Source organism: Motacilla alba, chromosome 14 (genome assembly GCF_015832195.1).
Source record: "Motacilla alba alba isolate MOTALB_02 chromosome 14, Motacilla_alba_V1.0_pri, whole genome shotgun sequence".
In the NCBI taxonomy this organism is placed as follows: Eukaryota; Metazoa; Chordata; class Aves; order Passeriformes; family Motacillidae; genus Motacilla; species Motacilla alba.
This window is the reverse complement of record NC_052029.1, coordinates 12,824,275-12,850,161: the sequence shown is the minus strand read 5'-3', so window position 1 is coordinate 12,850,161 and position 25,887 is coordinate 12,824,275. Positions and strand designations below refer to the sequence as shown.

At 45.1% G+C, this 25,887-nt stretch overlaps 1 protein-coding gene across 7 annotated transcripts in view; it reads right to left on the bottom strand.

Moving 5' to 3' along the window:
• Window positions 1-25,887, bottom strand: part of SDK1 (sidekick cell adhesion molecule 1) — a 387,953-nt gene that overhangs the window by 41,500 nt on the left and 320,566 nt on the right. For 6 of the 7 annotated variants that reach the window (XM_038151581.1, XM_038151583.1, XM_038151585.1 and 3 more), the window contains exons 30-36: window positions 23,967-24,161; window positions 19,831-20,032; window positions 17,892-17,995; window positions 15,736-15,806; window positions 10,974-11,109; window positions 9,043-9,102; window positions 6,954-7,055 (exon numbers count right to left, since the gene is read on the bottom strand). In XM_038151581.1, the coding sequence (XP_038007509.1) occupies window positions 6,954-7,055; window positions 9,043-9,102; window positions 10,974-11,109; window positions 15,736-15,806; window positions 17,892-17,995; window positions 19,831-20,032; window positions 23,967-24,161 (870 nt within the window). The remainder of the gene's footprint in view (window positions 1-6,953; window positions 7,056-9,042; window positions 9,103-10,973; window positions 11,110-15,735; window positions 15,807-17,891; window positions 17,996-19,830; window positions 20,033-23,966; window positions 24,162-25,887) is intronic. The other variant, XM_038151588.1, reaches the window with a different exon arrangement.

The window sequence follows — 25,887 nt, the reverse complement described above, 5'->3', positions numbered from 1 at the left end:
AGGAAGGTTAATTCCTCTGCTTTTAATGGAGTAGCTGTGCCGTGAGTTCAGTAGAGCTCTGAATACACGATCAGGCTTCTCCTGCCTCTGCTGTGTGCAGGGATGTCCCTGCTCTGGCTCTCCCAGCCCAAGGAGCACTGCAGCAGAACAGCTCATGTGTCCTTCCCCTCCCACATCTGCAGCACACAGCCACGAGCCCTCATGATGAATTTGGGCACGGGGGCCTGCCCATGTCGGGCTACAGCCGGCACCAAGAAAATCAGCATCGAATGGTCGGGGTGGTGAGTTCATCACCAGAGCAAAGCTGCCCGGCAATCGCAGCCCAGCTCCTCCCGGCCCTGCCACAGCCAGGGACCGGCGCATCAGAAACCGCGGATGTTTTTGCTAGGACAGAAACATCTTTCCTACATTGAGACGTGATGAAAAGAGGCAATTAGACCCGAGCTAAGCGGGAGCTGCCGCACTGCATAAAGCATTGTGCTGTACCAAAGGCTGCTGATGACCAATATTAACAACTTAATGAGCTGTTAATGAGGCGCGCGCTCGGCTTTTACTTGCAGCATGAAAACACTGCAAATCATTTTAGGGAGCTTTGGACTGTCAATGGAGAATTAAAGATGTCAAATAAGCCCATCAAATCTATGTCTCAATCTGGACACTGCTTCCCAGTGCATTCGCTTAAAATTCCTTCTCCTATATGGTAGAATAACTTGCTTTGACAGCACTACGACTCCCAGACTTTGCTTCCTTCTGCCTTGACATTAGATTTCAGTCTCCAGAGAGCTGCAGGGATGTCTTTTTGACATGTTGACATTAAGGACACTTCTTCCACAGACTCACACTGGCACGGTTACTTTCTGTCTTACCATTGCAAGAGCAGCTACTGAGCTAGGCTACCAAATCTGGAAGTCTAATTAGCAAAACCGTCACATCATCTGTAAACAGATTAAGAATATAAAATTACCCTTAAAAAAATAGCCAGTTTGAGTAGGAAAGGGAGCCAAGCCTTACAGAGAAAATTCATTTCCATAACTCCCCAGCATTGTAACACCACCAGTAGCACACAAGCAGTGACTAATGCTCTGATGTGGGCACACTTTAGTTTGTTATTTTCTACGGTCCTGTCACAGCCCTGCAGGATTAGATCCCACAGCCACATGCTATCAACACTCCTGCTACCTCCAGTGGAGCTGCATTGAGGGGAACAACAAATCCAAATTGGACTTGCTGCAGACAAGCCCTTAGTTGAGCCCCTGTACATAAAGTGAACCTGGAGAAGTTTAAAATCCGCCAAGAAACAATGATGGGATGTGCCCAGTGGCCAATCCTGCTCTCAGAAATGGGATGCTGTTGGGATACAGGTGAATTCAATTCCAAGAGAAACTGGAAAGAGATTACTTTCCCAGTCCAAACAGGAAACATCTCACCACTTCTTTTTTCCTTCCACCTTCCTGCAGTTTGCCTTTCTTGCCCTGCTCTAACTTTACTCTGTCTTTTAGCACATTGTTGGAGAACATCTTTAACTCCAAGCTGAGGGGAGACCTTCTCCTTCCTTGGAGAGAAAGACGATGGGGACAGGATGGCAACCCAGTGTCACTCCTGGAGCAAGGCATTCCCAGAATGACAGGGTAAAGCTCATCCAGCACTGAGCACCACATTGGGACAGCTCTGCAGGTTCTTTAAATTTATAGGGGAGGGGAAAAGGACAACCAGTTTCAAACACCCTGCCATCCCCCCAAAAGTAGCCTCTTGCTGATGTCCAGAGGTGTCAGAAATTAAAAGGCAAATGCCCTTTTATTTAAAAAGCTTGGTGCTTTTAAAGCTCCAAAGTTGCCCTTTGTTTAAAGTTTGAGCACGTGAAACCAATAATTCATTTACCATTCTATTCCCCAACAGCTTCCCTCCATCCCCTTCTGTTTATCGCGGGAAGATACTGTCCCCTAGGCTGACAGGTTCAGACTACTGCAATGTGAAATGGCCATGATAATCCTTCTCTTCCCTTCTCCAGTGGCATCTGGGATGGCACTGCCCACCCAGCTCTCGCAGCTGCGCCAGCAGCACTGTGCTGCTATCTGCACAGGCACAGCCAGCCCACGTGTCCCTCGGAGATAGAGAGAACAGCCACGGGCCGCGGCAGGGCGCGGGCTGCCAGCTCCGACGCGCTGCAATCTTGTCATTCCTCTCCCAGCCTGAGACCAAGGAGGCACAGGGGACTCCACACAGCATCTCCTCTGCTCTTTGGGGCAGGGGAGGAGATAAAGCTGCTGTGCTGTAAGAGAAAGGGGGGCCCAGGCAGTGCTGAGGGACCCCCTTCTCCAGAAAGGGACTGAGATGACACTGCTGGGGGAATCTGGAGCGCACATAAAAGAGCAAGGCCTGAAGGAAGAGATTAAAGCACCCAAGGGCAAAGGAGCCTTGTCCTGCCAACCCTCCTTGCCTTCAGCATAAAGGGATGTTGCCCCAGCACAGATAACCAGGTAAGAAGGACAAGAGCTCTGTGCTGGAAGCACAAGAGGGGAGCCAAGTACTTGGAGTCAAGTCTTTGCTTCCTTACAAGGCTTCTTTGTCCTTATCATGGCTCGCTCTCTCAGTGTAGCCTTTTCTGTCCCAAACCTCTTTCACTATTTTTAGTCTTGGAGCTTTCCAGGTGGTTTCTGTTTCTGGCCTGCAAAATGCTGGAGATGGCCAGGCAGCTCCAAGTGCTTCCCCTGACATTACTGGCAGAGCAGATCTTCCCTCCCTGTGTCAGCTACAGGTGAATAAAATAAAATTTGTGAAGTCCAGGAACACCTGTGGAGCTGCAGGCAGGAGGGCAGATGAAAATAATTGCACATAACAGGAAGAAATTTGGTTTGGTGTCAGCTAGCTTTTCACTAAGAGGTGGATTCAGCTTTTGAAGACAGAGGTAAGAAGCAGACATCACTCTGTTCCATTCCTGTTCTTTTCCAAGCTACAGCTCCACTTGGAAGAGAATGAGAGAGCCAGGTAATGTTCTCTGAAAGACGATGGTACAACTAAAGTGGCATTTCAATGGAGGACTACTGAACAAAGGGATTTGTATCCCAGCTTTTTACTCCTTGCCTTTCCCATTACAGAACCAGCTCTCAGAGAACATCATTAAAAAGAACAACAACAACAACCCGGCCTCATCAGTTCTTGTGAATTCTGAAGGTCACCAATGTCACCATCAGTTATAATGACACACATCACTCCCCTCTTCACACAAATGGATTTACAACCTGTTTAAAGGCTGATGTCTCTTGAAGCACTTCACCCCTTCTGCCACCCCCTCTCTGCACACACTCACTCTACTCCAGCAACAGCTGCTGGAAGAAATGATGAATTTCATTACTTTTCATCCAAAACAGCTTTGCAGTATATGGGAGAAGCACTGAAGGCTGCAGGCTCGTTAGCACAGGATTTGTATGGCCACATTTTACTTTATTCACCTTCCCAAATTAGGTGAAGCATGTCTGGCCCAAACCTGTGATTTCTGTTTAATTAAAATGCAGGTAGTGGAGTCTCCCGAACTCCAGAGCCCCCCACACAATCAGGTGGTGACAGCAACCTGGTAGAATAATGCTCTTGATATAGTGGCTGCTCTAACAGAGTCTTAATTTCGGTGGAGCAGAACAGCACCTCTGGTAGCAGCTGTGTTTCAGGCTGGGATGAATATCAGTAGCCAGCCTCTCACTGAACACTCACTGCCTCCCCAATCAGAGCCAGCATCCCTGACAGCTGAACTGTTAAATGAATTAACAAGGCGAAAAGGGGGCTTGCCAGCGGGGCTGCGACTCCCTTCCTAATTTCTGCAAGTGGTGGCTTTCAATTTTTCTGTCATTTGTCAGGAGATGCACATGGTTCTCTAATGAGCAGGGCAGAGCTGCAGCCAGCTCTAAAAAGGCAGAGTTAGAGGATGTTCTGGGCCTTGGAGGAGAGGGATGCAGATGCTTGAGGCAGGTGGGGGAAGGACATGGGACAAAGGCAGCACATCCTTCCCAGCTGCGCTGAGATCAAGGGCTCCCAGCCCACTCTCCCATCTTGGGGAAGAATTGCTCTCCACACCAGTGACTTTTGCCAATATCCAGGCAGAACTCGAAAGGAAGCCTTTGATCTTATGGGCTACCCAAAAAAGGGAAAGCATTTCCTCCACCTGTAGAATAAAATAAAAACCCACCACCAAAAAACCCCAAAAGATCCAGGCCACTGGCATCCAGCTTTCCTGTTCACCATGCAAGCTGGGCTACAGAGGCCTTTTACTCATGGCTGAGCCAGTGCTCTCTCCCAGAATTTCCACCTGCCCATCAGTCAGAGGCAGGGAAGACCTGCTCAGGCTGCCCAAGGGGGCAGTTGGCTGGAGCACAGCTCAAGAGCACTCCAGGGCTGGAGAGAAACTCCCCATTTGGGTATATTTGCTCATTTAATTGGCAAAACATGAAGAAGAGGTTGGTTTTAGTGGCTTTTTCCCTCCAAGCTTTTTAGGTGGTTCTATTACTACTGGAACTTTTACTGTAAAAATCCAGGTCTGTTCATAGGGAAATTTTCAAATCTAACAGGGAAGAGCACAAAAGGGAAGGAAGGAATCACAGACACTCCTCCTTCTGCATCATTCTGTAGAAGCTGAATAGCACAGCAGCAACACGAACACCCAACAGAAATGGGTGTTTTGACTGAGCTAGCTGAAGCCCAGCACATTTCCCCAAAGGCACAAAGGCTGGCTATCCCTTTTTATGAGCCAGAGAGGAATGTTCTCCCCTCTCCAAGAATTACTGCAATGCTTAGGGCAGAACAGGGCCCCATTTAACAGCACTGAGACAAGAGCTACCTGAGAGCTTCAGCCCAGGGACTGGCCACCTTCACTCACTTTGTGCCCAGTGCTGTGCCTGTGTCAGCACTTGTTTATTGGGAAGCTTTTCTCTGTTTTTAACCTGGATGCCCCACTGCTGGAGCTGAGCAGACTCATTTCTTTCCAGCTTGCTGCTTAACTGCCTTTACCGTGGGTAAGAACATTGAGCAAACAATAACAGCAAAAACCTTGTATTTCCACAGCACACTTTAACTCAAAGGTGTCACAAATCAATTTAAAACTTAAATTGCAATACCATCTCCAATCACTTTACTCACAGTATAAATCACAGCCAGTTCTGGAGGTGGAAGAGGCAGTTATATAACAAAGTGTAATAACTTCACACAACAAGAGTGAAAATCGGCAGGAAGAGCCTACATTCATCATCTCTGCTGTGTGAACCTGGATGGTCCCTTTCCAGAGGTAAATCCAGGAACTCTAAAACAACAGCCAAGTCACACACTACAACTTCAGACACACCAGTCCTGCCTGGGAAAGGAGGGCTCCTGGACAGCACAGAATCATGGAATGGTTTGAGTTGGAAGGGATCTTAAAGCTCATCTAGTTCCAGCCCCCCTTCCTTCAGACACTCAGGGGTCCTGTAATTATCTCAGTGTCCTCTCAAGTCTGTCTCCTTCCATTGCCTTGTTCCCTGAGTTATGATAACAAGATCTGGGCTGTGGGATTAAAAGACACAATATAACAGCATTTCCTGGTTTTCCCCAGCTGATTTCCCATGCTGTGTACATGTGTATAAGTGCATGTGCTGGCTCCATTTGCAGCAGGGAGATACTTAGCTCTGAAACAAAAATGTATTTTGAAGCCAGATACAGTTGGCTCCACCTGGGACTTTCTTTGCTGCAGTTGCAGAAGTAAGTTGGAGCAGAAGCAAACTAGAAAAAAATGTAAATATTGCCAGCTGTCTCTCCAGGACAACGCTGCTCTGATTAATTTATGATGTTTTCAAAGAAAGATGGTGAATGTTGCACCATATTTGAAATGAAAAGGTTAAGCAGAGTTTAAAAAAATGCGCAGTAGAGTTCTTAAAAAAATGTGCTTTGCTTCGTTTTGAGCAATAGAATGTTTAATGAGCAATAATGAAATGAATTAGTGCTGGCTTTGATAGCTCCTCCATCCCACAGCCCCGAGACACAGAACAAAGTGCAATCAGCTCCGGTGCTGGGCCAAGCAACGGGAGGGTCGAGCTGCCTCCCCTTGTTCTGAGCTTCAAACGCTGCTGCTGCAGAAACAGAGACCAGAACTAACGAGGATTTCAGAGCCTGCCTCCCTCCAGCTGGGATCACCATAACCACAGCCCTGCTGGCAGGGCAGCAGCTATCCCAGTCCTGCCCTTCCCAGCTGGAATTTCTGTGGGGGACAGACTGGCTGGGGGTTATCTGGGCTCTCACAAACCACCCGTTCCTCAAGGCGTTCACAGAAGCGTCTGCTCAACTCTTCTGTCCTGATTTCCACCATCCAGCCTTCCAGTGGGGGGATTTTAAAATGATCAAAAAGGACTCAGGCACCAGATCCAGAGAAGCAAAGGCCTGAACAGTGCCACTGACCGGGGCTGGATGCAGGGACAATCTGCAGGTTCCTGGGAGAACCCAAGCCCCACCTCCAAAAAAACCAGACATGCATCTCCTTGCTTCAAGAGCACAAAACCACAGCCAGGTGTGGTGCCAGGCAATGTCTCTACACAGAGAGTTATAAAATAAAAGAACCAGCTGAGTCTCCCCTGTTTTGTAGTTTTGTTTCTTTTCCCTTGTGGCTTTCCTGTGCTCCACTTTTCACTTCCTTAAGTCAATTTTTCCCTCAAGCTAATTTGGTATGAACTGTCATCCTCCTGCAACTCCAAAAAGATTTCCTTTTCTTTCTTTCAAATGCCCTTTCTTCCCTCCTTCCTGCAGACCAGCTGGTTTTCCAATGGCAAGAAACTGCCAGTGCCTATTCCAGGAGAGTGAGCAACAAAAAACTGTCAGCAATGACTGGGGAATTTTTCCAATAATGCCTTTCCTGGACAATTATTGAACATTGTCTCGAGAATACTACAACATGCTGATATTAAAAAAATAAAAAGAAATCAACTGATTTTCTTTTCACCTACCTGCTTCACCCACAAACACTTCCACTGGTGTGCTGGTAGGGCTCTCACCAATGACATTATATGCTGTCATTAGTACTTCATACCTCTTGTATTTCTTCAATTCTGAAAAAGTAAAATATTACATGTTAATATTATGATTTATACTGTATTACAGCTATCTTTTAGACTCCAACACCTCTTTATCTCCAAACTTGCCTCTCAGAATAGAACAGTGGAAATAGAACTGCCCAATAGTGCAATGTCTACTTCAAGCCTTCCTGAATTCACACAACACAACAGTATTTGCATCATTTTGAAAGATATTTGTGATGAAATGGCAGGATTTTCCAGAGTTTCCTCACAGAGTCACTCCAGTAAGAGGAATAATGATTTCTCTCTATTTCTTATGGATAACTAACCAGAGGAACATCTCTAGGTCGTTCTTAAGTACAGAAAATGGCAGGATTTGGCTTTAAATGTCACCATAAAGTCTCCTTTTGATCTGCACTGGTAGGAAAAAGCCTGCCTAACCTTTGCCTCATCCCTGAAGTGCTCATTTAGGGGGGGCATTTGGCAGCTGCACTTCTCTAGAACAGCTGAAGCAGGTGCAGAGGGAGAGCTGCAGTGGGGAATCTGGAGTCCCAGTCCAGGTCCTCCACAGGGATCTTCTCCAACATGACCACAACAACAATGAGAAAGGAGAATTTGAAGGCTGGACTCCATTTGGCCACCAGGCAACAAATTTCTTTGCTGACACAGAGAAACTGCTCTGACAGATGAGGCGGGAGAGTGAGAGAAGCGTGAAAAAAATCGAAAAACCCCAATTGTTTGTGGGTAATCAACAGATGCAACGAGGGTGGAGCAGAATCACATCAACGTCATTAAGGGAGGCAGCGCCTGAGCAGTTTCAGATTTTGCATTTTCAGGATGAAAGAATCAATCCTAACAGATATATTTATCATCTGCAATACTTAACAGGGAAATTAGAGTAAGAGAGCAATCAATAATATAAATTGCCCTATTTAAATGAGCATTGAATTAAGACATGCATGGCCAGAGGTCCAAATTTCTCCCTTTGCCAATAATTTTCCCTGCTATCTATGAATCAGAGTCTCCTTAACACAGGGGCTGACAGTGTGCCATTGGTTTGGTAAGGTTCAAAAAGTCTAATTAGGCAAGTTTGTCTAATTTCAGTGTCACAGAACGGCTTATGTGTGTTGTGCTCCAGTATCTGACTGTGACTTCAGCATCATTCCCCAGTCTCTGGCATACTGTAAATTATACCTAATATATCCCCAATTTTTCAAATGTCATATCACTAAATTTGGATGGACTGCACAAGATGGAGCAAGCAAATCACAGATAACAGTGCTGAGCTCATAAACAAACAATAGTAAGATACACACGTATAGTACTGGGCAGCTTGCACAGGGAAACTGTTTTTTCTGCCATGAGAAGTCACAAGGGAGATTTTAGTGTTAACTGGATGTGGAAGAAAATGGAACACGAGAGTTCATGCATGCAACTTTCAGTGGGGATCAGGATTCATTTTTTCTTTTTTTTAGTCCATCACAATCTGTGACTCAAAAGCCTTGGGCAAAACCTATCTAGTGAACCATCAGCACCACAAAGCAACTTGCCTTTTAACTCTGTCGAATGTTATTTTATTCATTTCCAATTGAAAACACCTCTGGAGATGCACATAAATTCATTGGGCCCTTTCTAAATTGGCCTTGTACTCCATGGAATGCCCGAGCATCAAAATGCTTGAATCATAGGACTAATGATGTGATACAGCTAAACTCAGATGGACTGCAGAATATGTAGCAAGTGAATCAAAATTCATTCAGCATCAGCAATGCTGGGTTGTTACAGTCACTAATGTTTTACCTTCCCAGCAGCCACATTTTTACAACAGCTACCTACTTGCATCATCGATGTCTCTGGGTGTAGGGGAAGCAAAGGCTTAAAGAAAAAGAAACTGGAGAAAGCCAGAGTCATTAAAATGTGTTGATTTCTGCTGGATCCACGGAGGAGAGCCACAGGAGTTTGCCCATGGTATATTCTGAACCATTACAAAGAGTCCCAACTGAAGGCAATGTGCACTTACGTGTTAATTCATACGTCGTTAATGCAGAGCTGCTGTTCACTGTCTTGAAGCTGCTTTGGGCTATTCAGGGTAAGCAAAGCAGAAAGCTTGTTACAGTGCAAGGAAATAGTTATTGCAAATGATGTACAGCAGAGACAGAGGCAAATGAGGCAGCACACCCATACACAGTTTAGGCTTTAGGAATATACCTTGAAGGGCAATAAAATCACATCACTCTCTCGCAACACATCGAGAGCGTCTCGCCCACATGGGGCTGTTTCATTTCCTCCTCAGAGAACTCACAAATACACAACACAAAGATGTTCTGGCTTTTAGATTAAATAGAACAAATGAGTAAAAATGAAATGATTTCTAGGGGCGAAAGCTCTCAGTGGTGCATTACATCCTGATTTCTCGAGATGCAGAATTCAAAACCTGAAGAGCTGCAGAGTAGTGGGCTGGAAGGTGGACCACAAAGTGAACACTTACATCAGGGCAGGACCTGTTTCTTTAAGTGTGAATTTGATTTCCCACAGTTTCACTGAAAGAATTCAAGATTCCTGCTGTGAGTGAATTGTAATAATATGCTAAGCTGTGCAAGACTGTGGGTCAGTGAGGAACAGAGGTGTTCTCAGGTGAGAATTATGAGGAGAAAGAGGGAAATTTATCTTAAAATACATTTGTCTCCACCCCTTGCTCTCTCTGTCTCTTGACTCCCTGGAGAGGTACAGCTTGTTTTTTCTCCTCTACAGTAATTAGGAAGATAGCTGCAGGCCAGACAAGAAGAGGGAAAAGACAAAACTGGTTGGTTTCACAGGCTCCCCATCTTGTGAGAGCATCCAAATTCATGATTTCATAATGTACACTGTCAGTCATTCAGTTTTTGTCTGAGAAAAACCCCTCTGCATTCCTACACCTGTGAGAGCTTTACATCTCTGTCCTGGTTCAAGCTGCTCAGTCTGAGAAGTCTCATTAGCTCTGACCACATAAGTGAGGTCAGAGTTAGGGGCTTACTTTATATTTAAAGCACTCACTTATCCACACCCACATTAAAATTCACTCTTGCTTTTGTAGAAATCACTTCTATGGGTTCAGGAAAGCATGGCAGATGATATAAGATATTAAAATAGTCTCATTGAACCCTATTCTGCTGCTCTTGGAGTATTATCTTATTCTGAATATTCCAGTGACATCGAAGAGGACAAAAGCTGGTCCCTACATGAGCACATCTCATTGCTGGACCTTATTTCTCAAGCTACTGAGTATTCACATGTCTGCCTCACATCATCTTATTCTGCCTATTCTTCCCTCTGATTTCCTTTCTAGCCTTTATCTAAAAAGCCTTTTCATTTTTTTTCTATTATTCCTCTCCCTCTCCACCTTCTTTCCATGTGAGCCATAAATCCCAGCGACTAAAATGGAAAGCAGGCGCCTAAAAATTCTTGCTCATCTTTGCTATTTTCTTCTAAAATGTGGACAAGCACTTTGAAATTATAAAATTTCTATTTTAAAATTCTCCTCAGCTGTTTTCCTCACACTGTAAAAAGAAAAACAAAACGTCAATTATAAAAACTATTGAAAAAAACCAGCAAGAAAGGCAAAAGTTGCCAGCTGAGGAAAATGAAGCGTCTCTCGTTTGAAGGCAGAACAAAGTGTACCAGGGTAATTATGAAGTGGAGGTAGGGGGAAGCAGGAAATCAGAGGGTACGTGGGGGCCAGACCATCAATTCCAGCATGCTGGCAGAGATCAGCACAGACCATTACAATGCTGATCACACTCAAGTCACTTGCACTCTTCAGCATCTTCAGGCTGATTGTGTAAAACCTGAATTATTCCCAGCTCTCTTAGACTTACATTCTATTTCCACGGGGCGAGAGTGGGGGTGTGCACTGCCTGGTGTAGTGACAGATTGCCACTGTGGGATATTTTAAGGCCCAAACCACAGGCTTACGTGTGAGCTCTGCTCTCAGAGCTGAGGGGTTCTGGATGGTTTTGGATTCTGTCCCAGGCCCGGCGTCGTAATCCAGCTCGCGGTAGTAGATGCGGTATCCCAGCAGGAGCCCGTTCACACTCTCCACCTTGGGGGGCTGAAAAACACCCAAAAACAGCCGCGTGAAGAACAGGCTCGTTAGGATGGGCATGGCAACAGACATCCAGCACCAGGGGCAGCGGCTCTGGGCTCTGCTGAAAACACATTAACAACGCACTGGGTTGGAGGTTGTGTGGCTTGAAAAGCACAATTAAAGGCAGCTTTGAGGATTTTGCTCAGCTGTGGCCATTGCAAAAGGTTCTTGACTGAAAATTCCACACAATGAACCAAGCTCCTTTCCTTCTAGGCCCACAGAAACCTGGGTAGGATGAAAAGTATAAATGAGCACTCCCTGGAAATGCAGGTTGCCTTTCACCAACACTGGAACAGCCAAACAGTGTTTCACTGCTTCCAAAAGGAAATAAAATTATTTTGTCACAGACAGAATTTCTTGCTTTTCTTTGGGGACTGATCACAGGACAGTCTTCATTTGGCATTATTTTACTGAAAGGCTGATGATCAAATAAAAAGGAAAATAAAAAGGAATAATAAAAATTGTTCTGGCTTTGATTAGGAAGACAAAACTAGGGCTAATGACAACCTCATAGAGGCATTTAGAGAGAAGTTACAGTGTGATGGGCTCTGATGTGGGCACAGAGGAGAACCAAGGGCTCCTCAACAACAGTTCAGAGCAGTTTGGCACATACAGCCACGGGATGGTTCAAATTTGAGGATTTTTTCTTTCAGCATCATGTTGGGAGATGCTCAAAGACAAAACACCTCAGCAAGGCTTCTCCAGCAGCCCCTCACATCCTCCTTCAGCTACAGATACACAGCTGGCACACCGGAAAGGAGATTTGTATCTGGGTGTCTTGCTTAGGTAGAGATAAGCAAAGGGATTCCTCCTGTTTTGAGAAAAAAAAATTTACTTTCCTGAGTCTAATGCGGGATAAGAACTGCAGAGAAGAGATGCCTTGAGCCATTTATCTTCTAAAGATTCTTTAACTGAAATTTAAGGGGCTGAAAGTATAAATGAAAAGGATTTTAATGATAATCTTGCTTTTAATCCAGAAAAATCCCTACCAGCCTTGAGAACTTTACTAAGGAAAGGCATTGTATAAAAATTAACTGCTGGTGTGAAACACTATCACAATAGAAGGTAATGCCTCATGTAATTTTAATGAAGAAAGTTAGGACATCTTGACAGAAATGAGGAAGATCTTTGGTAATTTTGCTTCCAGAAATGACATGAATTTTCCATTACTCCATTACAATGGCAAGAGGAGGGAGAGAAATGTCCTGACTCAGTGCCAAGGACCTTACTTTGGGTGAGGGCTGAAGGAATTAAGTAGAAAGACTGCAGTTTATGGAAACAAAAAAAAAAAAAAAGAAAATTACATGAACCAGAGTATAAGGAAACTACACAGCCACCAGGAAAAGGAGCAGAACCTGCTCCAGGAGGAAGCTGCCTTCTTTTGCAGCTGTCCTGCACAGAGCCTGCTGAAAGCAGCACAAACCCTCCCAAGATTTCACTTGCTCTGCCTGGGTGGAGATCTCTTATTCATCATTTCATGCTCATCATGGTGCTCCATCCTCTGGCAAAGCTCTGACCACCTTTCACTGTTCCTTGGCATCTGCAGTAGAGAATGATGCTGTGGATACAGGATTGTGAGGGACCTCGAGGATCATCAGGGCTGGGAGCTCCCCACTGCAGAACCCCACCTGCTGAAAGCTTCTTTAACAGACAGAACAACTTCCAGAAACCAGAACCAGAACAACCAACCAGAAATGGAGATGATTCTTCAGCTCCCCAGTATTCCTGTTGGAAGCTGCTCCCAGCCTCACCACTCGGGCGGTTAGAAACATTCATTTAATTTCTAATCTAAATAATTCATAGCCAGTTTCTAACCATTTGTTCCTGTGCTAACATTGCCTTTTGGGTTAAATTGTTCTTCTCCCTGTGGGGTGTTTACTCCTGTGATGTATTTTAGAAAGGGCAATCATATTCCCTCTACGACTGCATTTTACAAGGCAAATAAATCAAGCTCTCGTACAGCAGCCTTTCCTAGTCTCAGGCTGAGAGCCCCTTGTCCAAGGGACTAAGAAAACACACCAAATAAAGTGCCAGGTTTCTCCAGGGCTGCCCCATGGTGTTACTGCTCATGGACCAGCTGAAACACTCTCCCGTGCAAGGAGATGAGATGGGGTTACTGGAAATAATCAGTATCTCTCTCCTGATATTTTCTTTTTATTTTTCCAATCTTATGACTTTCTGTTTTCTGTATTACACTGAAGTAGCTTTAGCCTTGATGGTGCCCTTGCAGAGAAGGGCTCCACAGCACAGCAGTGTCCTCACTGACCCATGACTTTTCCTATTTTAATTACTAATAAACTTTATTTTAAATTTAGAAGGAAAAAAAAAGTTGAAGTGGAATATCCTGCAGAACTCTAAAAGGAAAACCCTGCTGAAGCTGAGGAGGAGACTGTGACTCCCTGCTCTGCCATGTAACTGCCTTACAAGTAACACTTAATTTCTCATTGTGACCCAACACTGATCTCATTGTTTTCTTATAAAACAACATATAAAAAGAAAACATTGCTTTCTTATGCTATCATGTGATTCTCCATTTTTTCCTTCCTTGAGATTTAGGACAGGAAAGCTCAGAAAATAAATAGCTTGCAAACTGTCTCTCTTTTTGCCATGGAAATGATGATTCTTTCCTGGAAAGGGTACTCTGCTAAAAGGTCAGGTCTTCCCCTTCCCATCTGTCTTCTGTGGACAAAACTCTGCTTTTGATGTAATGGATTATTTAGGATTTTGTAGAAAGGCCTGGGGGATCTGCTGAAATAGGTAAATGGTTATGAGTGGCAGCCCATAATGTGGTACAGAAGTAAGAGAAACATCTTTGTGCTGTTTCTAAAGAGAAATAAATAAATAAAGACTGGAATGTAAGTTTGAATAATTGTTATCTCTAAGGTAGAAGCAGAACAGTACATGATCCTGATGTTAAGTGTAACATCCTCCAGAACATTTGAAATAACCCTGCATTATTGATACAACAGACCTCACTGGAAATTACTTATTTTCTTCCTCCTTTAAATTTAAAAATAATGGACTGATTGGACCAAGCAGCTGAAAGCCCAGATAGTGCATCGAGAATTTGTTTTGTGAATTATTAACACAGCTCAAAGTTAAAAATTTAGCTTTGCTTGGAAATCCACTCTCCCATTTAGCTTGACTGCTGTTCTCAGTTTACATTATTTCTTAGACACTGCTGTGAAACTTCCTCTTAATTGGAGGCTATTGTGGGACTTCAAGATTTTTGTTTATTTGAAAAATATAGTACGGTTGAATTACCAGGACCTATTAATATACATGTGGTAATGACATATAATCGCCCGCAACTCCCTTGAGATGGCTCTGGCACAACAACCCCATTTCACTTTCATGAAATGAAAAGCATCCAATTACCTAAACAACCACCTATTTCACATTAACTACACACCAGGAATCAGTCAGCTGGGGGAACGTTTACTTCTGTGGTCCATCGTGCCTCACATCCTCTTTGTCCTCTCTTTCTGCTCTTTTTTCCCCTTTGCTGGGGGCTCTTGTTGTAGGTGGGGAGGTAGATTTGCATCTCTCCACAATTCCTCTGGTAAAACTGCTCAGCATGTCTCCTATTTGCTCAACATGCTGAAAGCAATGCTGCTGCTCAGGGTTCTCCTGTGTGAGCTGGGGCCAGGCACCCAGCAGCACGGCCAGGCAGATTTTGAAGTGCTGCTGCACACCAATAAACACACCCTCAGCCATATATTTTTCTTCCAAGAATGCAAGAAGTCCCATCTGTACTGTAAATGCATATGTACATTTGTCACTATAATGCAATCTGTCCAAAGTCATCCTTATGATGTGTGGGGGGCGTTGTCTGGGGAGCAGGGTGGGCAGAGGCTCTCCAGGATGGGTTATGGATAACGTGCAGTATCCCACTGGGGTCCCTCTATTAATGCCCACTCTGCAAAAAGAAACCTCAGGCACTGGATCACAAAATGTTCCTGCATCTCCCAGGAGGCCAGGATTGAGAGAGAAAGGAAGGCAGAGGAAATGCCAATATAAAATGCAGACTTGACACAAACACTTCCCCATCCAACCCAGAGAGAGCGCAGAGAGCTCAAACTTCCTTTCTTTTCTCTGAAGAAACTCAATGTTTCCCTCTCAAAGAGTCAAGAGGGCATGTGGAGCTCCTCAGAGGTATGAACGGGATCTCAGGCACTGATCTCAGGCTTCTGATCATTCCAGCAGCAGGAGGAGGCTGTGCACAACGTGAGCTTTTGATTACCTGATCTTACCAACACCATCTCCATGGAGTATTTTCTGTGTAAAGATGCACATCCATGGAGAGCAATGAAAGGGCAGGAGAATCTGACAAGAAACAACTTTGGACATGGCTACAGACACTCCTTTACCTCCCAGTGGGGCACAAAATAAAAGCAACTGACAGGAATCTCCATTCATCACTAAAATTTATGCTAGATCAGGCAAATAAGGAAGTAGCTGCAGTCCTTCAATGTTAGTACAATACTTCCAGCTCAAGAAAATGTCCCTGGCAGTGTACCCTTAAATTCTACAAGTCAAAGCAACCAAAAAATTGCCCACAGGAACATCAGAATTTTTCATTTTACCTACCTGCCACTGCACAAGGACAGAGGAAGTCGTGTGGGGAGTTACTAACACAGAACTGGGTGGTTCATCTGGAACTAAACAAGAGAAAAAGGAAACAAAAGCAGTTACAGCAAGCGGGTAAAAAAGGGACAGCTTTTCTTTCATTCATCAAGTTCTTTTTCTTCACTGCTGAAGGAAATCTAGCCCAGCTGCTTCATGGTGGCTCCCAAAAGCAGCATGGTGGATGTGGGTGTTGGAGCCCAGGGAGAAGCCAAGCTCTCCTCTTGCATCCCTTGCTCTACCTGGGGCCTTGGCAGCTTGAGCAGAGCAAGAAAAGCTCAGGGCACAAACCTGGAGGAAGCTGCAGCAGCCAGCTGCTCACAGACCACCAGATGTCCATCTGTAAGGAACTTTAACCAGCTGTGTGCTGGCTCCAAAGGGTGAGAAAACTGCTCCCAGATTTTTCAGGAGATTTTCTGCCACATTTGGGGTAAGCACACCATGAATTTAGGAGTGTGTGTGACATAGCCACACATTATTTTAGTCAGGACAGCTTGATTTACCACAGGTTAACCCTTTCCTGTGCCCATGGCCTGTGGCACTCCCAGACACTCCACAGCAGCTCAAAGACACGAAGCAAAGGCTTATCAGGAGCTCACAGCCCTCCACAGTGCAATGCTCAAGTGGCAGCACTGGGGCTGCTCCGCAGAATAAATGCTCAGTTTGTTGAGGAGGTGAGAAGCTTTCACAGTTTTTTTCCCAGCTGTATTGTGAGGAGGCCAAGCACAACTCTGGATCCACTGTAGAGAACTTAAAATGAAATTTTAAATTCCAAACCAGTGAGTCAGTGCTGCCTCATTAGCACCAGTTACAGCCTGCACCCACCCTGCTGCTGCTGTGAAGGAAGGTGGAGAGTCAGGATGCCTTTAAGGGCTGCTTAGCACATTGGTCAGGTATTAAATGGGTTCCTGTTTAACATCCCACGCTCTGGGATGAGCTCTGCCCTCTCTCTGGTCTTCTGATTTCAAGATCACATTCTCTGGCAAAATGGCTTCCTATTTTTATATGGCAGTGTCATTTCAAACTCATCACTCCTTGCTCTGCAGGAAATAATTGCTAGCACTACATGTATATATATATATATATATATATATATATATATATATATATATATCTAAAACCATAGAATCATTTAGGTTGGAGAAAACCATCAAGTCCAACCATTAAGTCAGCACTTCCAAGCCCACTGCTAACTCATGTCCCCAAGTGCCACCTGTACATGGTTTTCAAATCCCTCCAGGGATGGGGACTCCACCACTGCCCTAGGCAGCCTTTGCCAGTGCTTGAGAAACCTTACAATGGAGGAATTGAAGGAATTTTCCCTAATATTCAATCTAAACTTCCCTTGGTGCAACTAGGCCATTTCCTTATGTTCTACCACTTCTTACTTGGGAGAAGAGATTGACCCTCACCTCATAGAACCCACACACATATATATATATATATTTATCCATGTATGCATCCCAGGATTACCTAATTTCCCAGGGTAAAAGCACATACTGATGCTTTTCCTACTTTGCAGAGTTCCTTTCTCCATTCAAGACATCAGAGCTACTTCTGCATTCAGGCATCGACTTTATACAATCAAGGAATTAGAAGCTGATCTTTAAGGCTAAAAATAAAAGCCTTGTCAATGTCATTCACAGTTTATTAATCCTGATCTGCAGGATTAAATGCTCATGTTTCCAGGAGCCTCATACTCTTTCTTACTTATACCTCAGCAATTTTGCCATTCTGCAGACTGATGTGGATTGTGAGGGGAAAACAATTGAAGAAACTTCTTCAAATGTATGCAGGGTTCTACATTTATTTTTAATGCTCTCTTGTAAATTATTCAATTTCTGCAAAGATAATGGTTAGTGCAGAGTTTGGAAGCCAATCAAATGAAGTTTAAATCCATTTTGAGACTCCTGAAAGTATGATTCATTATCAGAGGGCACAGCAGGACACTTAAGAGCTGCCTGTTAATTCAGCCATATCTCATTGCTACCTGTGTCAACTTCTTGTGGACAAAACTGCTTTGGGTGTTGGTTTTTACTCCAGCCTCCATGGAGAACACCCTGCAGTGGCTCCAGGAGCCCCGGGGAGCCCCCAGTGTGCCTCTCCTCCTCCCTCCTTACCATCCTGCAGGGTCGTGACCGCCTCTGTCTCCGCGCTGAAGTCGCTGTCCCCGATGTCGTTGGTGGCCTTCACTCGCAGCTTGTAGGAGGTGAACGGGTTCAAGCTGTGGAATGGGGAAAACAAGGCTGAAAAGGGGATGAAATCTCCCTCCCTCATCACAACTTGCCTCCACAGAGAAGCTGCCCGCTGCCAACCAGAGTCACTGAGCAGTTTGTCTCCTCTCCCCATCGCCTCTTCTCTGCAGACGCCCCCGGCTCCCCAGGTGTTCCCACCCCTGCTGCCATCAGCACCTTCCCACATGAACCCTGCCCTGAGTTCCCAGAAACACTCATTTATTGTTGAATAAATGAGACCACCAGAACACAAACCTGAAGCTGCAGCTCATGGAGCAGCCCACGACTGGGGCTTGCTATCTGAGTTCTGCATGGCTGTGCAGAGCCTGGCTTTCAAGGTGCTTTGCTGAGATATCCTCCAAAGCCATCTGGCTCAGCCCATCCTCCGAGCTCGGATGGGCAGGACAGGTGGGGAGGAGGCAGGAGACGTGCCCAGGGTCAGCCAGTGCCCAGCAGACTCTGGAATTCAGAGTGCCAGCTCCTGACTAATCCCTTACACCACACCACTTGATCAGTGCATTTTGCTCCTGCCGAATCCCAAATTAATGCCATTACTTGGATTATTTAATAAAGACGGTGACAACAGGTTCCCTGCAGCTCTTTTATCTACGCGGTGCTTTAAGATATGCAAAAAGTGATTTCCAGCTGACATAACCTTGCAAAGATGATTCTGTCTTGGCTTGGCAGGGGAGGCTGCCTTTGGAGTCACAGGCAGAGGTTTGAAATGCAGAGCTGTAACTTACAGGGGATTTCACTAATTAATTGGTAGTGTCTAACCATCCACTGGCAGATGGAACACTGACTGCAAACCCAAGTTACTTGCAAGGAATGATTAAACATCAAGGATAATGCATTCTGATGGGCAGCACTCACATCCATGACACTTCTAGACTTCCACACGAAAGTGCTTTTAGCAAGGGGGAGAGGAAATCTCTTTCAGCAGTGCCACCCTACCAGGACAGAATTACTTACCTACAGCAACTTGATTAATGTGAATCATTCTTTTTGATCTTTTGTTTTCAGTCATGCCAATGTCAAGTATAAGTGACATAGATGGTTTTCTTGTTTTTGCAGGTTTTGACTGGAAAAATACTGGCACACAACCAGTGAGCTGCCATATACCACAGCCACCAATGCTTTTAATAACAGACCCAAAAAATCTGTATTTAAATGCTCGGAATACCTGATTCTAAAGCCTAAAGTTCACAGCCTTTTAGAAATAATCTGATTTGTACTGGCTCGTCAACAGAGGAAATGGACAGCAAAACAAGTACCTGCTCGTAGACATTCAATTACTTCTGCTGATGTTACAAGGACTTTAATTACACCAGTATTGCAGAGGATATAATGAAGCCTGAATAACAAAGTTTAAACATTCTGATGCTATCTATAAACTTCAGTATGGAAAACACAGATAAAAATGGTTCTCATTTCATCTGGAAAAGCTTATATAGAGATAATTGCAATGCAGCATTCAGAGTGGATTTTAACATCAGTCACTACTGAAAGGATTTTTAACTAGTTGTATTTTACAGAGCACTATGTAGCTATATATGATTTAGCCTGAGTAGTGTTATCTGCGGTGCTGAGCTTCCAGGAAAGGCTTCAAAAAGATGCACCGCAGTCCAACTTTAATTAGATTTATTGCATGACCTTCAGCAAATCTCTCAACTGCTGTTCATAACACCACCTCTAAAATGGGAGCAGTGGCCTCACTTAACCTCTCTCCCCCAAAAAGAACATGAAGCTGAGTGATGCTTGTTTTGCTTTCCTAACTAGTGGGAAAGTATGGGAATTTCTGCGCCAGCCTGGGACCACGTGGTACCTTTCGATAACGCAGGACGTGGCCTCGTGGCTGATGGAGGAGGAGTAGGTTTGCCAGTCTCCGTGCGGCAGCTCCCGCACTTGCACTGTGAAGTATCGGATTGGAGATGATCCATCGCTGCCGGGGACCCAGGTCAGCACCAGGCTCCGGGAGGACACGTCAGCCTGGGGGGTCATCACCTGCCTGGGTGGTGCTGGTCGTTCTGCAATCAAAGCATAATTTAGCTGCTTTGAGAGGAAATTCAAAACAATGTCAAATGGGACAGCCTGGTCAGATTTTCACAGTGGCAAAGCCAAAGGGCATTGCATTTTTGGATTTGCCACATGAAGTATACAGCCATCCCATTCCTTAACCTTCTATTGCAAGGAGGAGTAGTAAAACTGATTCTTATCTCCCTGCATCAAAGGTCACTGCAAGATAAACCTTCCTTACAGTGGACCTCAAACTTGGAGGGGGGTCTTGACCTGGCAGATTAAAGAAGAATCATCAGGACTGGCAGCTAAGCAAAGCAAAGCAATCTTTAATGGAACTCAGCTGTGCTTCTGGCTGCAATTGCTCTTTTGACAGAATCTGTGTGTAAATCAGCTCCCTTTTTAATCTGTTCTTACTCTTTGGTACCAGGAACTCTGTTCTCTCTGTGCTATGCAGAGTCCTCTTCTCCCTGCTGAGGCATGAGGAAGATGAAGGCATGACCTGGAACAGGCTGCTGTGTGGCAGAGTCCAAGAAGACACAGCTGATGCTGAATTCCTGCACCAGGCAAGGAACCAGGAGGCATCAGCAGCTCCTGGTGCTGCTGCTTCTAAACCCCAGCCTGGAACCAGCACACAGCTGAGGCTGGAGCACCTGGTGCAGGTCCCTTCCAGAGCTCCCCAACTCTTCAAACCCACTAACTTTGAACCTGCAAAGTCAAACCAGCCAGTGCTGAGGGACATCTCTCCAGAGTAATTACCCTCACACCTCTGGGATGAGCAGGGAATGGCAATGCAGGTGTAAGCATGCCAGCCCCCAACTGTTTCATTACAGATCTCCTTTCTCGTCACCACTCCATCGATTTCAATAGAGAAACTCTATAGAGTGAGGAATAATTGTTTAATTGTTTATCATGAAGATTATTGATTCTGATTAAAATGTGTGGCATGTAATAAAGCAGAAATTGATTGGAGACACCGCAGTGACTTGCTTTTGAGAAGCAATTCAATTCAACTTCATCAGCACTTGTTTCCATAAACACACCTCTGCTTGCCTGATTCCTCACAGCTCCATACAGCCAGCACTTCATTTCCCTGCCATCCCCTACAACCATTTCCTGCATGTTTTGGCATTTCTCTGCAGCCTGCTCTCGCTGACATCAGTGCCCAAAGACTTGTAAGCTATTAGCTGGAGGAAGCCCTGGGTGCCTGCAGCCTGCGAGCAGCAGCACGACGCGAAAGGTCAGTGCCTTACACTGACAGGCGGAGACAGGGACGCGGGGTTATTCCATGCCAGGGAGGGAGAGTCATGCAGGGATTTTATACATTCTGCTGATAAGCTCTGCACTTTTGGGCAGGTCAGATCTTGCAGTCAGTCTCCCATGATTTGGTTTCCTTCAGCTGCTAATGGGAGATCTTAAAATCTCCCGTGTTGCAGGATATACTCCCTGACTGGTTGTACAAACCCATTAGTATTAAGAGTTTATTTATGGGAGTTTAGCCACAAGCAAATGCTAAGGTGAGACTGTCAGTGCAGGCTTGAAAGGCCACATGACTCTATAGACTACTTTTAATTTCTTGCTACATTTCAGTTTTTTGTCTCGGTTCTGCCCTGATCACCAATGTTGACTATTCTGAAGTGTAGACTCAAAGCACTGCAGCAGAGGCTCTGGAGAATACTGCCACAATATAACTTGGGATCTATACATCACAGGCATCACTGCAAAATGTAAAGATTTATACTGGGATTAACCAAGGAATTTACAAGGGCAAGAGTGACTAATTTTGTTAATTTTCAAGAGAATTTTTGTGTCTGTCTACCTTAGTATCAAGGACTATGGGGATATTAAATACATCTTTATTAACAGGAATTAGATATCTTTTCATTCTAGAATATTTATTGTCACGTACACACATTTCAGGTTAATTTCTTGTTAGCAAAATAGCTGCACTGGATAAATTTCTTTATCATCCCATTTTATAATTCTTGCTGTAGTGAGGAAACACATTGTTGTCCTTACACTTTATATGGGATCAGCAAACTTGTGGTTCCCAAGCACGTAGAGAGCCAGCAGAGTTGTCCATCAAAAAGAGAAAGGGGTCATGTTACACTGTGATTTGGGTACTCAAGATAACCCTATAGCATTGATAGCAACAAGGGGTCACTCTTCCCACAGTGGAGCTGGGAGTTCTGCCTTGAGCTGTTGTGCATCCTTGTGCACAGTCTGGGGAATCTCAGCTCATTTTATTGAGCTCGAGAGGCTCTGAGCTTTGAGAATTCACATTTTTTTTGGCATGGTGGTTTTTTTTGCAAGCCTCTACATGTCAGGCTTTGAACCTCCCCTTTGACAGCAATCAGCCATGGGTGGGAGAAACCTTGAGCTGATAAATCTCTTTGATGGACAGTACCTTTAGCAGAGGCACTGCCAATTTCCTAATATATCTCCAGAGGTTCTTTCTCTGAAGACTGCACTGTTATGCACTGGGAAGGCTGCACATGACCTGCAGAGCTTTGCCAGAGGGAATTTTAAACCCAACCAAACAGGCCAGGAGTAGCTGAAATGCACCTCACAGGCTCTTGCTCTTTGGAGCTGAACATCAACTGCCTCTCTTCTTAGAAGTGTTAAAAGAAAAATAATGAGGAAGACATTGCTGGCAAATACAATGGGAGAGCCTTACTCTTGCAATAAATGATGTGCAAGGTGTAGAAAGGACTTTAAACAAATGATTGCTTATCAGGCACATTTTAGGAATTAAAAGCAAACGTCATTGGTTGCATTCTAGTGCACCAGGAGCAGGCCCACAAGCACATGCAGAAATTCTAACAACAGTTGAAAGATGTCTGTGGAGGTCTGGCCTGGTGACCTGCTGGAGTGTGCTCTTCTCCGAACTGTGACTTTTATAAGGCATGGGAGTTGTATGGTTCTAGTTTTTGAGGGAGAATTTTACTTAAAAAATATCAATATCCAGACATAGCACAAAACCCAGTGGTGCTGGTAGAGTTACCCTGGCTTGTTTTGATTTTGCCAGCTCAAGAGACCAGATATATTCTTTGCAGTGGAACATGGCCTACGTGCAAGACCAGGGAAAAACCCACGTTCTTGTTCTTTACCAATGTTCAGCAATATATTCTCTTTTAGCTCTGAAAAAAAATAAATTAAAAATCTTCATGCACAAGTAGAAAATGCAAATTTTTAAATTGAAGCTCTCCAGATCAGTTCTAAAACTGGAGGAATGAGCAGTTCCTTGAGCCAAAGCATTAAAAACAAGCAGTGATGCAGAGCAGATCTGCAATACCTTACATGTCTTTCACATTTTGGTACATTTGGTATCAAAGCATCTGGTTTAATTTACACACACATATAAATGCCACCTTCTAGATTCCCTTCAGAACAGAACTTGCCTGGAGAGTCAGGATGCAAACAACCATTTCATGGCTGATGCAAGAAGCAGAAAAAGCCTGGGCAATCCAGATGCAAAGGCTCTGCTGGAGCGTGTGGCAGCGAAAGGCCAGAGTAATTACAAACACATTAGGTCAGGGCTGAGGCACAATGGAGGAGCCGTGGAGAAATTCTGCAACACCACTGCCTCTCATTTTGCGTTCCCTAATCAATATAATTCATCCATCACTTACTTTCTTAAGATTGCAATCTTTCTAGAAAACGAGAGAGCTAAAAGAAAAAAACCCATCTGACTGCAAAAGGAGGCTGCACATGGCCAATATAGCAGCTGATGGAAAAATCAATTCCAACAGCCCGGCAGGTTAGAAGAACTGTGTCTCATAAAAGTCTGCCTTGCTTTCTCAAATCATGATGCTGCCATGGATTGGGGCAGGTTTATGGGGTGAGAAGGAGGAGGCGTAGCCTGCTATTAAAATCCCTCTAAGTGCAGCGCAGGCTGCAGGGCAGGCAGAGAAATTCCCTGGACCCACGGCTTGCAAGCATTACCTCGTTTCTCAGTGGTGATCACCGTGGCTTCCAGAGGCTCCCCCCAGCCCTGCCTGGTCTTGGCAGATGTCCTGAAGATGTAGGCTGACTCTGGGCTCAGGTCTGTAGCCGTGAACTGCCGGACTGTGGAGCCAACCTCCACCGTGGTGAACTTGTTGGGGCTGCTGCTGGCCAGGCGGTAGGCAACCTGGTACCCTGCAAGCAGAGAGGGGAAAAGGCTCAGCTGGCTTCTCTAGCAGGGACAAAAGAGCACCAGCACTATTAGTTTATCCTAATTACATGCTTATCTGAAGTCGGGAGAAAAGTAATTTACTTCCTTTGGTGGTTTAAAGCTCTGCTTTTTGGCAGATGCCACACACCTTACATAGGAAATCTCACACACCAGGCTCTGCTGGATACAACCTCCATGAAACTGAGTTCACTTTCCATTCCTTAGGCCAACAAGATGCAAAACCAGTTTAATCCTTCCTGAGCATTCTGGCATCTTTTTGGAAAGCAAAGGAACAGAGTTGATGCCGTGTGTCACCTGACTGAGGTGGTTCAAAGCAATGCTCCAGTTCCAGCTTTCCAACCCCCACGCAGGTTGTTCTGCCCTCTCCCAGTTTCAGCACTGGCTCAAACTCAAGGTTCTTCAGCTGCAGCTCCAGCAGCTAGATTGACCAAACCATGCAGCCTTCACACTGCTCCAGTCAAAGCTTGCTCCTCCTTTCTGCAAGTGCTTTTCCCTCAGCAGTGAGTGCCAGCACTGCCAATAAAGCCACCCTTCTGTCATTCAGTGTCGCTGCCCTTGCCCAGAGCCTGAGGAAGGAGCCTGGAAGCTCTGTGGTCCTGCTTCATCCAGGCAGGTCTCAATATTCAATTTTGCTGATGCCTGTAAGTGATAACCCCCCCTTCCACCCTGCCTGACAATCAGGAGCTCACAGTTTAGCCTGGGTTATTAATGATTCCACTGTGCAAGGAGGGCTTCCAGGGTTCTTACGCACCACTAGCGACAACTGTCCCCCAAAGAGGGTCTGCCAAATGTTCAAATCTATTCTGTAAACCCAGCAATTCAATCAGGCTCTCACTTCTGGAGCTCAATGGTAACTTCCAGTCCAGCAGCTGACTTCCAAAATCAATTAATAGCAGAACTGATGTGGGGTTTTATTGCCCGAGCTGAATGTATGATTAAATGCTCCGTGGAGTTACACAGGGCAGAGCGCAGCCAACAAATCCAAATCAAACCAGCTAAAAACAAAACAGTCACGGCACAGTTCTGCCAACCCTCTGCTCACCCTCTGAATGACTAAAGCGGTCTACAGCACCTGAGCCTTCTCTTTCTCATGGAATTAATATCCCAGCTAGAGTTTGAACTCCCACCACATCTTGGCTGTAACAAGACCAAGGGGAGCCAAACCTGGCATGGTTCATTTGGGAAGGTCAGTGCATGAAATCTGAGGGGCTGATCTTACCTATGGCTATTAGAGAAAACCCAATGACATTTATTTCCCACTGTGAATATGCCACAATTGCCACATTGCCACTCACAGAAAAGGCCTGGAGTTCCTGCAGTCCCTAGAATCGATGCCACTTGCGTGTGGCACACTCTGCCACAAACAGTGGAATTTAATTGGGATACAGATGGTATTAATTTTGTTGTGCTGACTCTCACAGTGCCCCTGATGATGCACCAGGGTTTCCTTGTCCTTTCTGCTCGGGAACACGGGGCAGCAGTCATGGCTGCTTCATGCAGTACAATTTGCACCAGCACCTTGAGCAGTGACCCGGCTTTTCTGAGCACCCGTGGCTTCAGCCCCAGCTCCCCCAGGCTGTGGTTAGTTTAATCCTACAGGAACATTTCCACAGCTGGGTGGAGAGCTTTAGATTTCTTCAAAGGCTGGCAATAATGTCCTACGAGGAGTGCCTGAGGACTTTGGGCTTG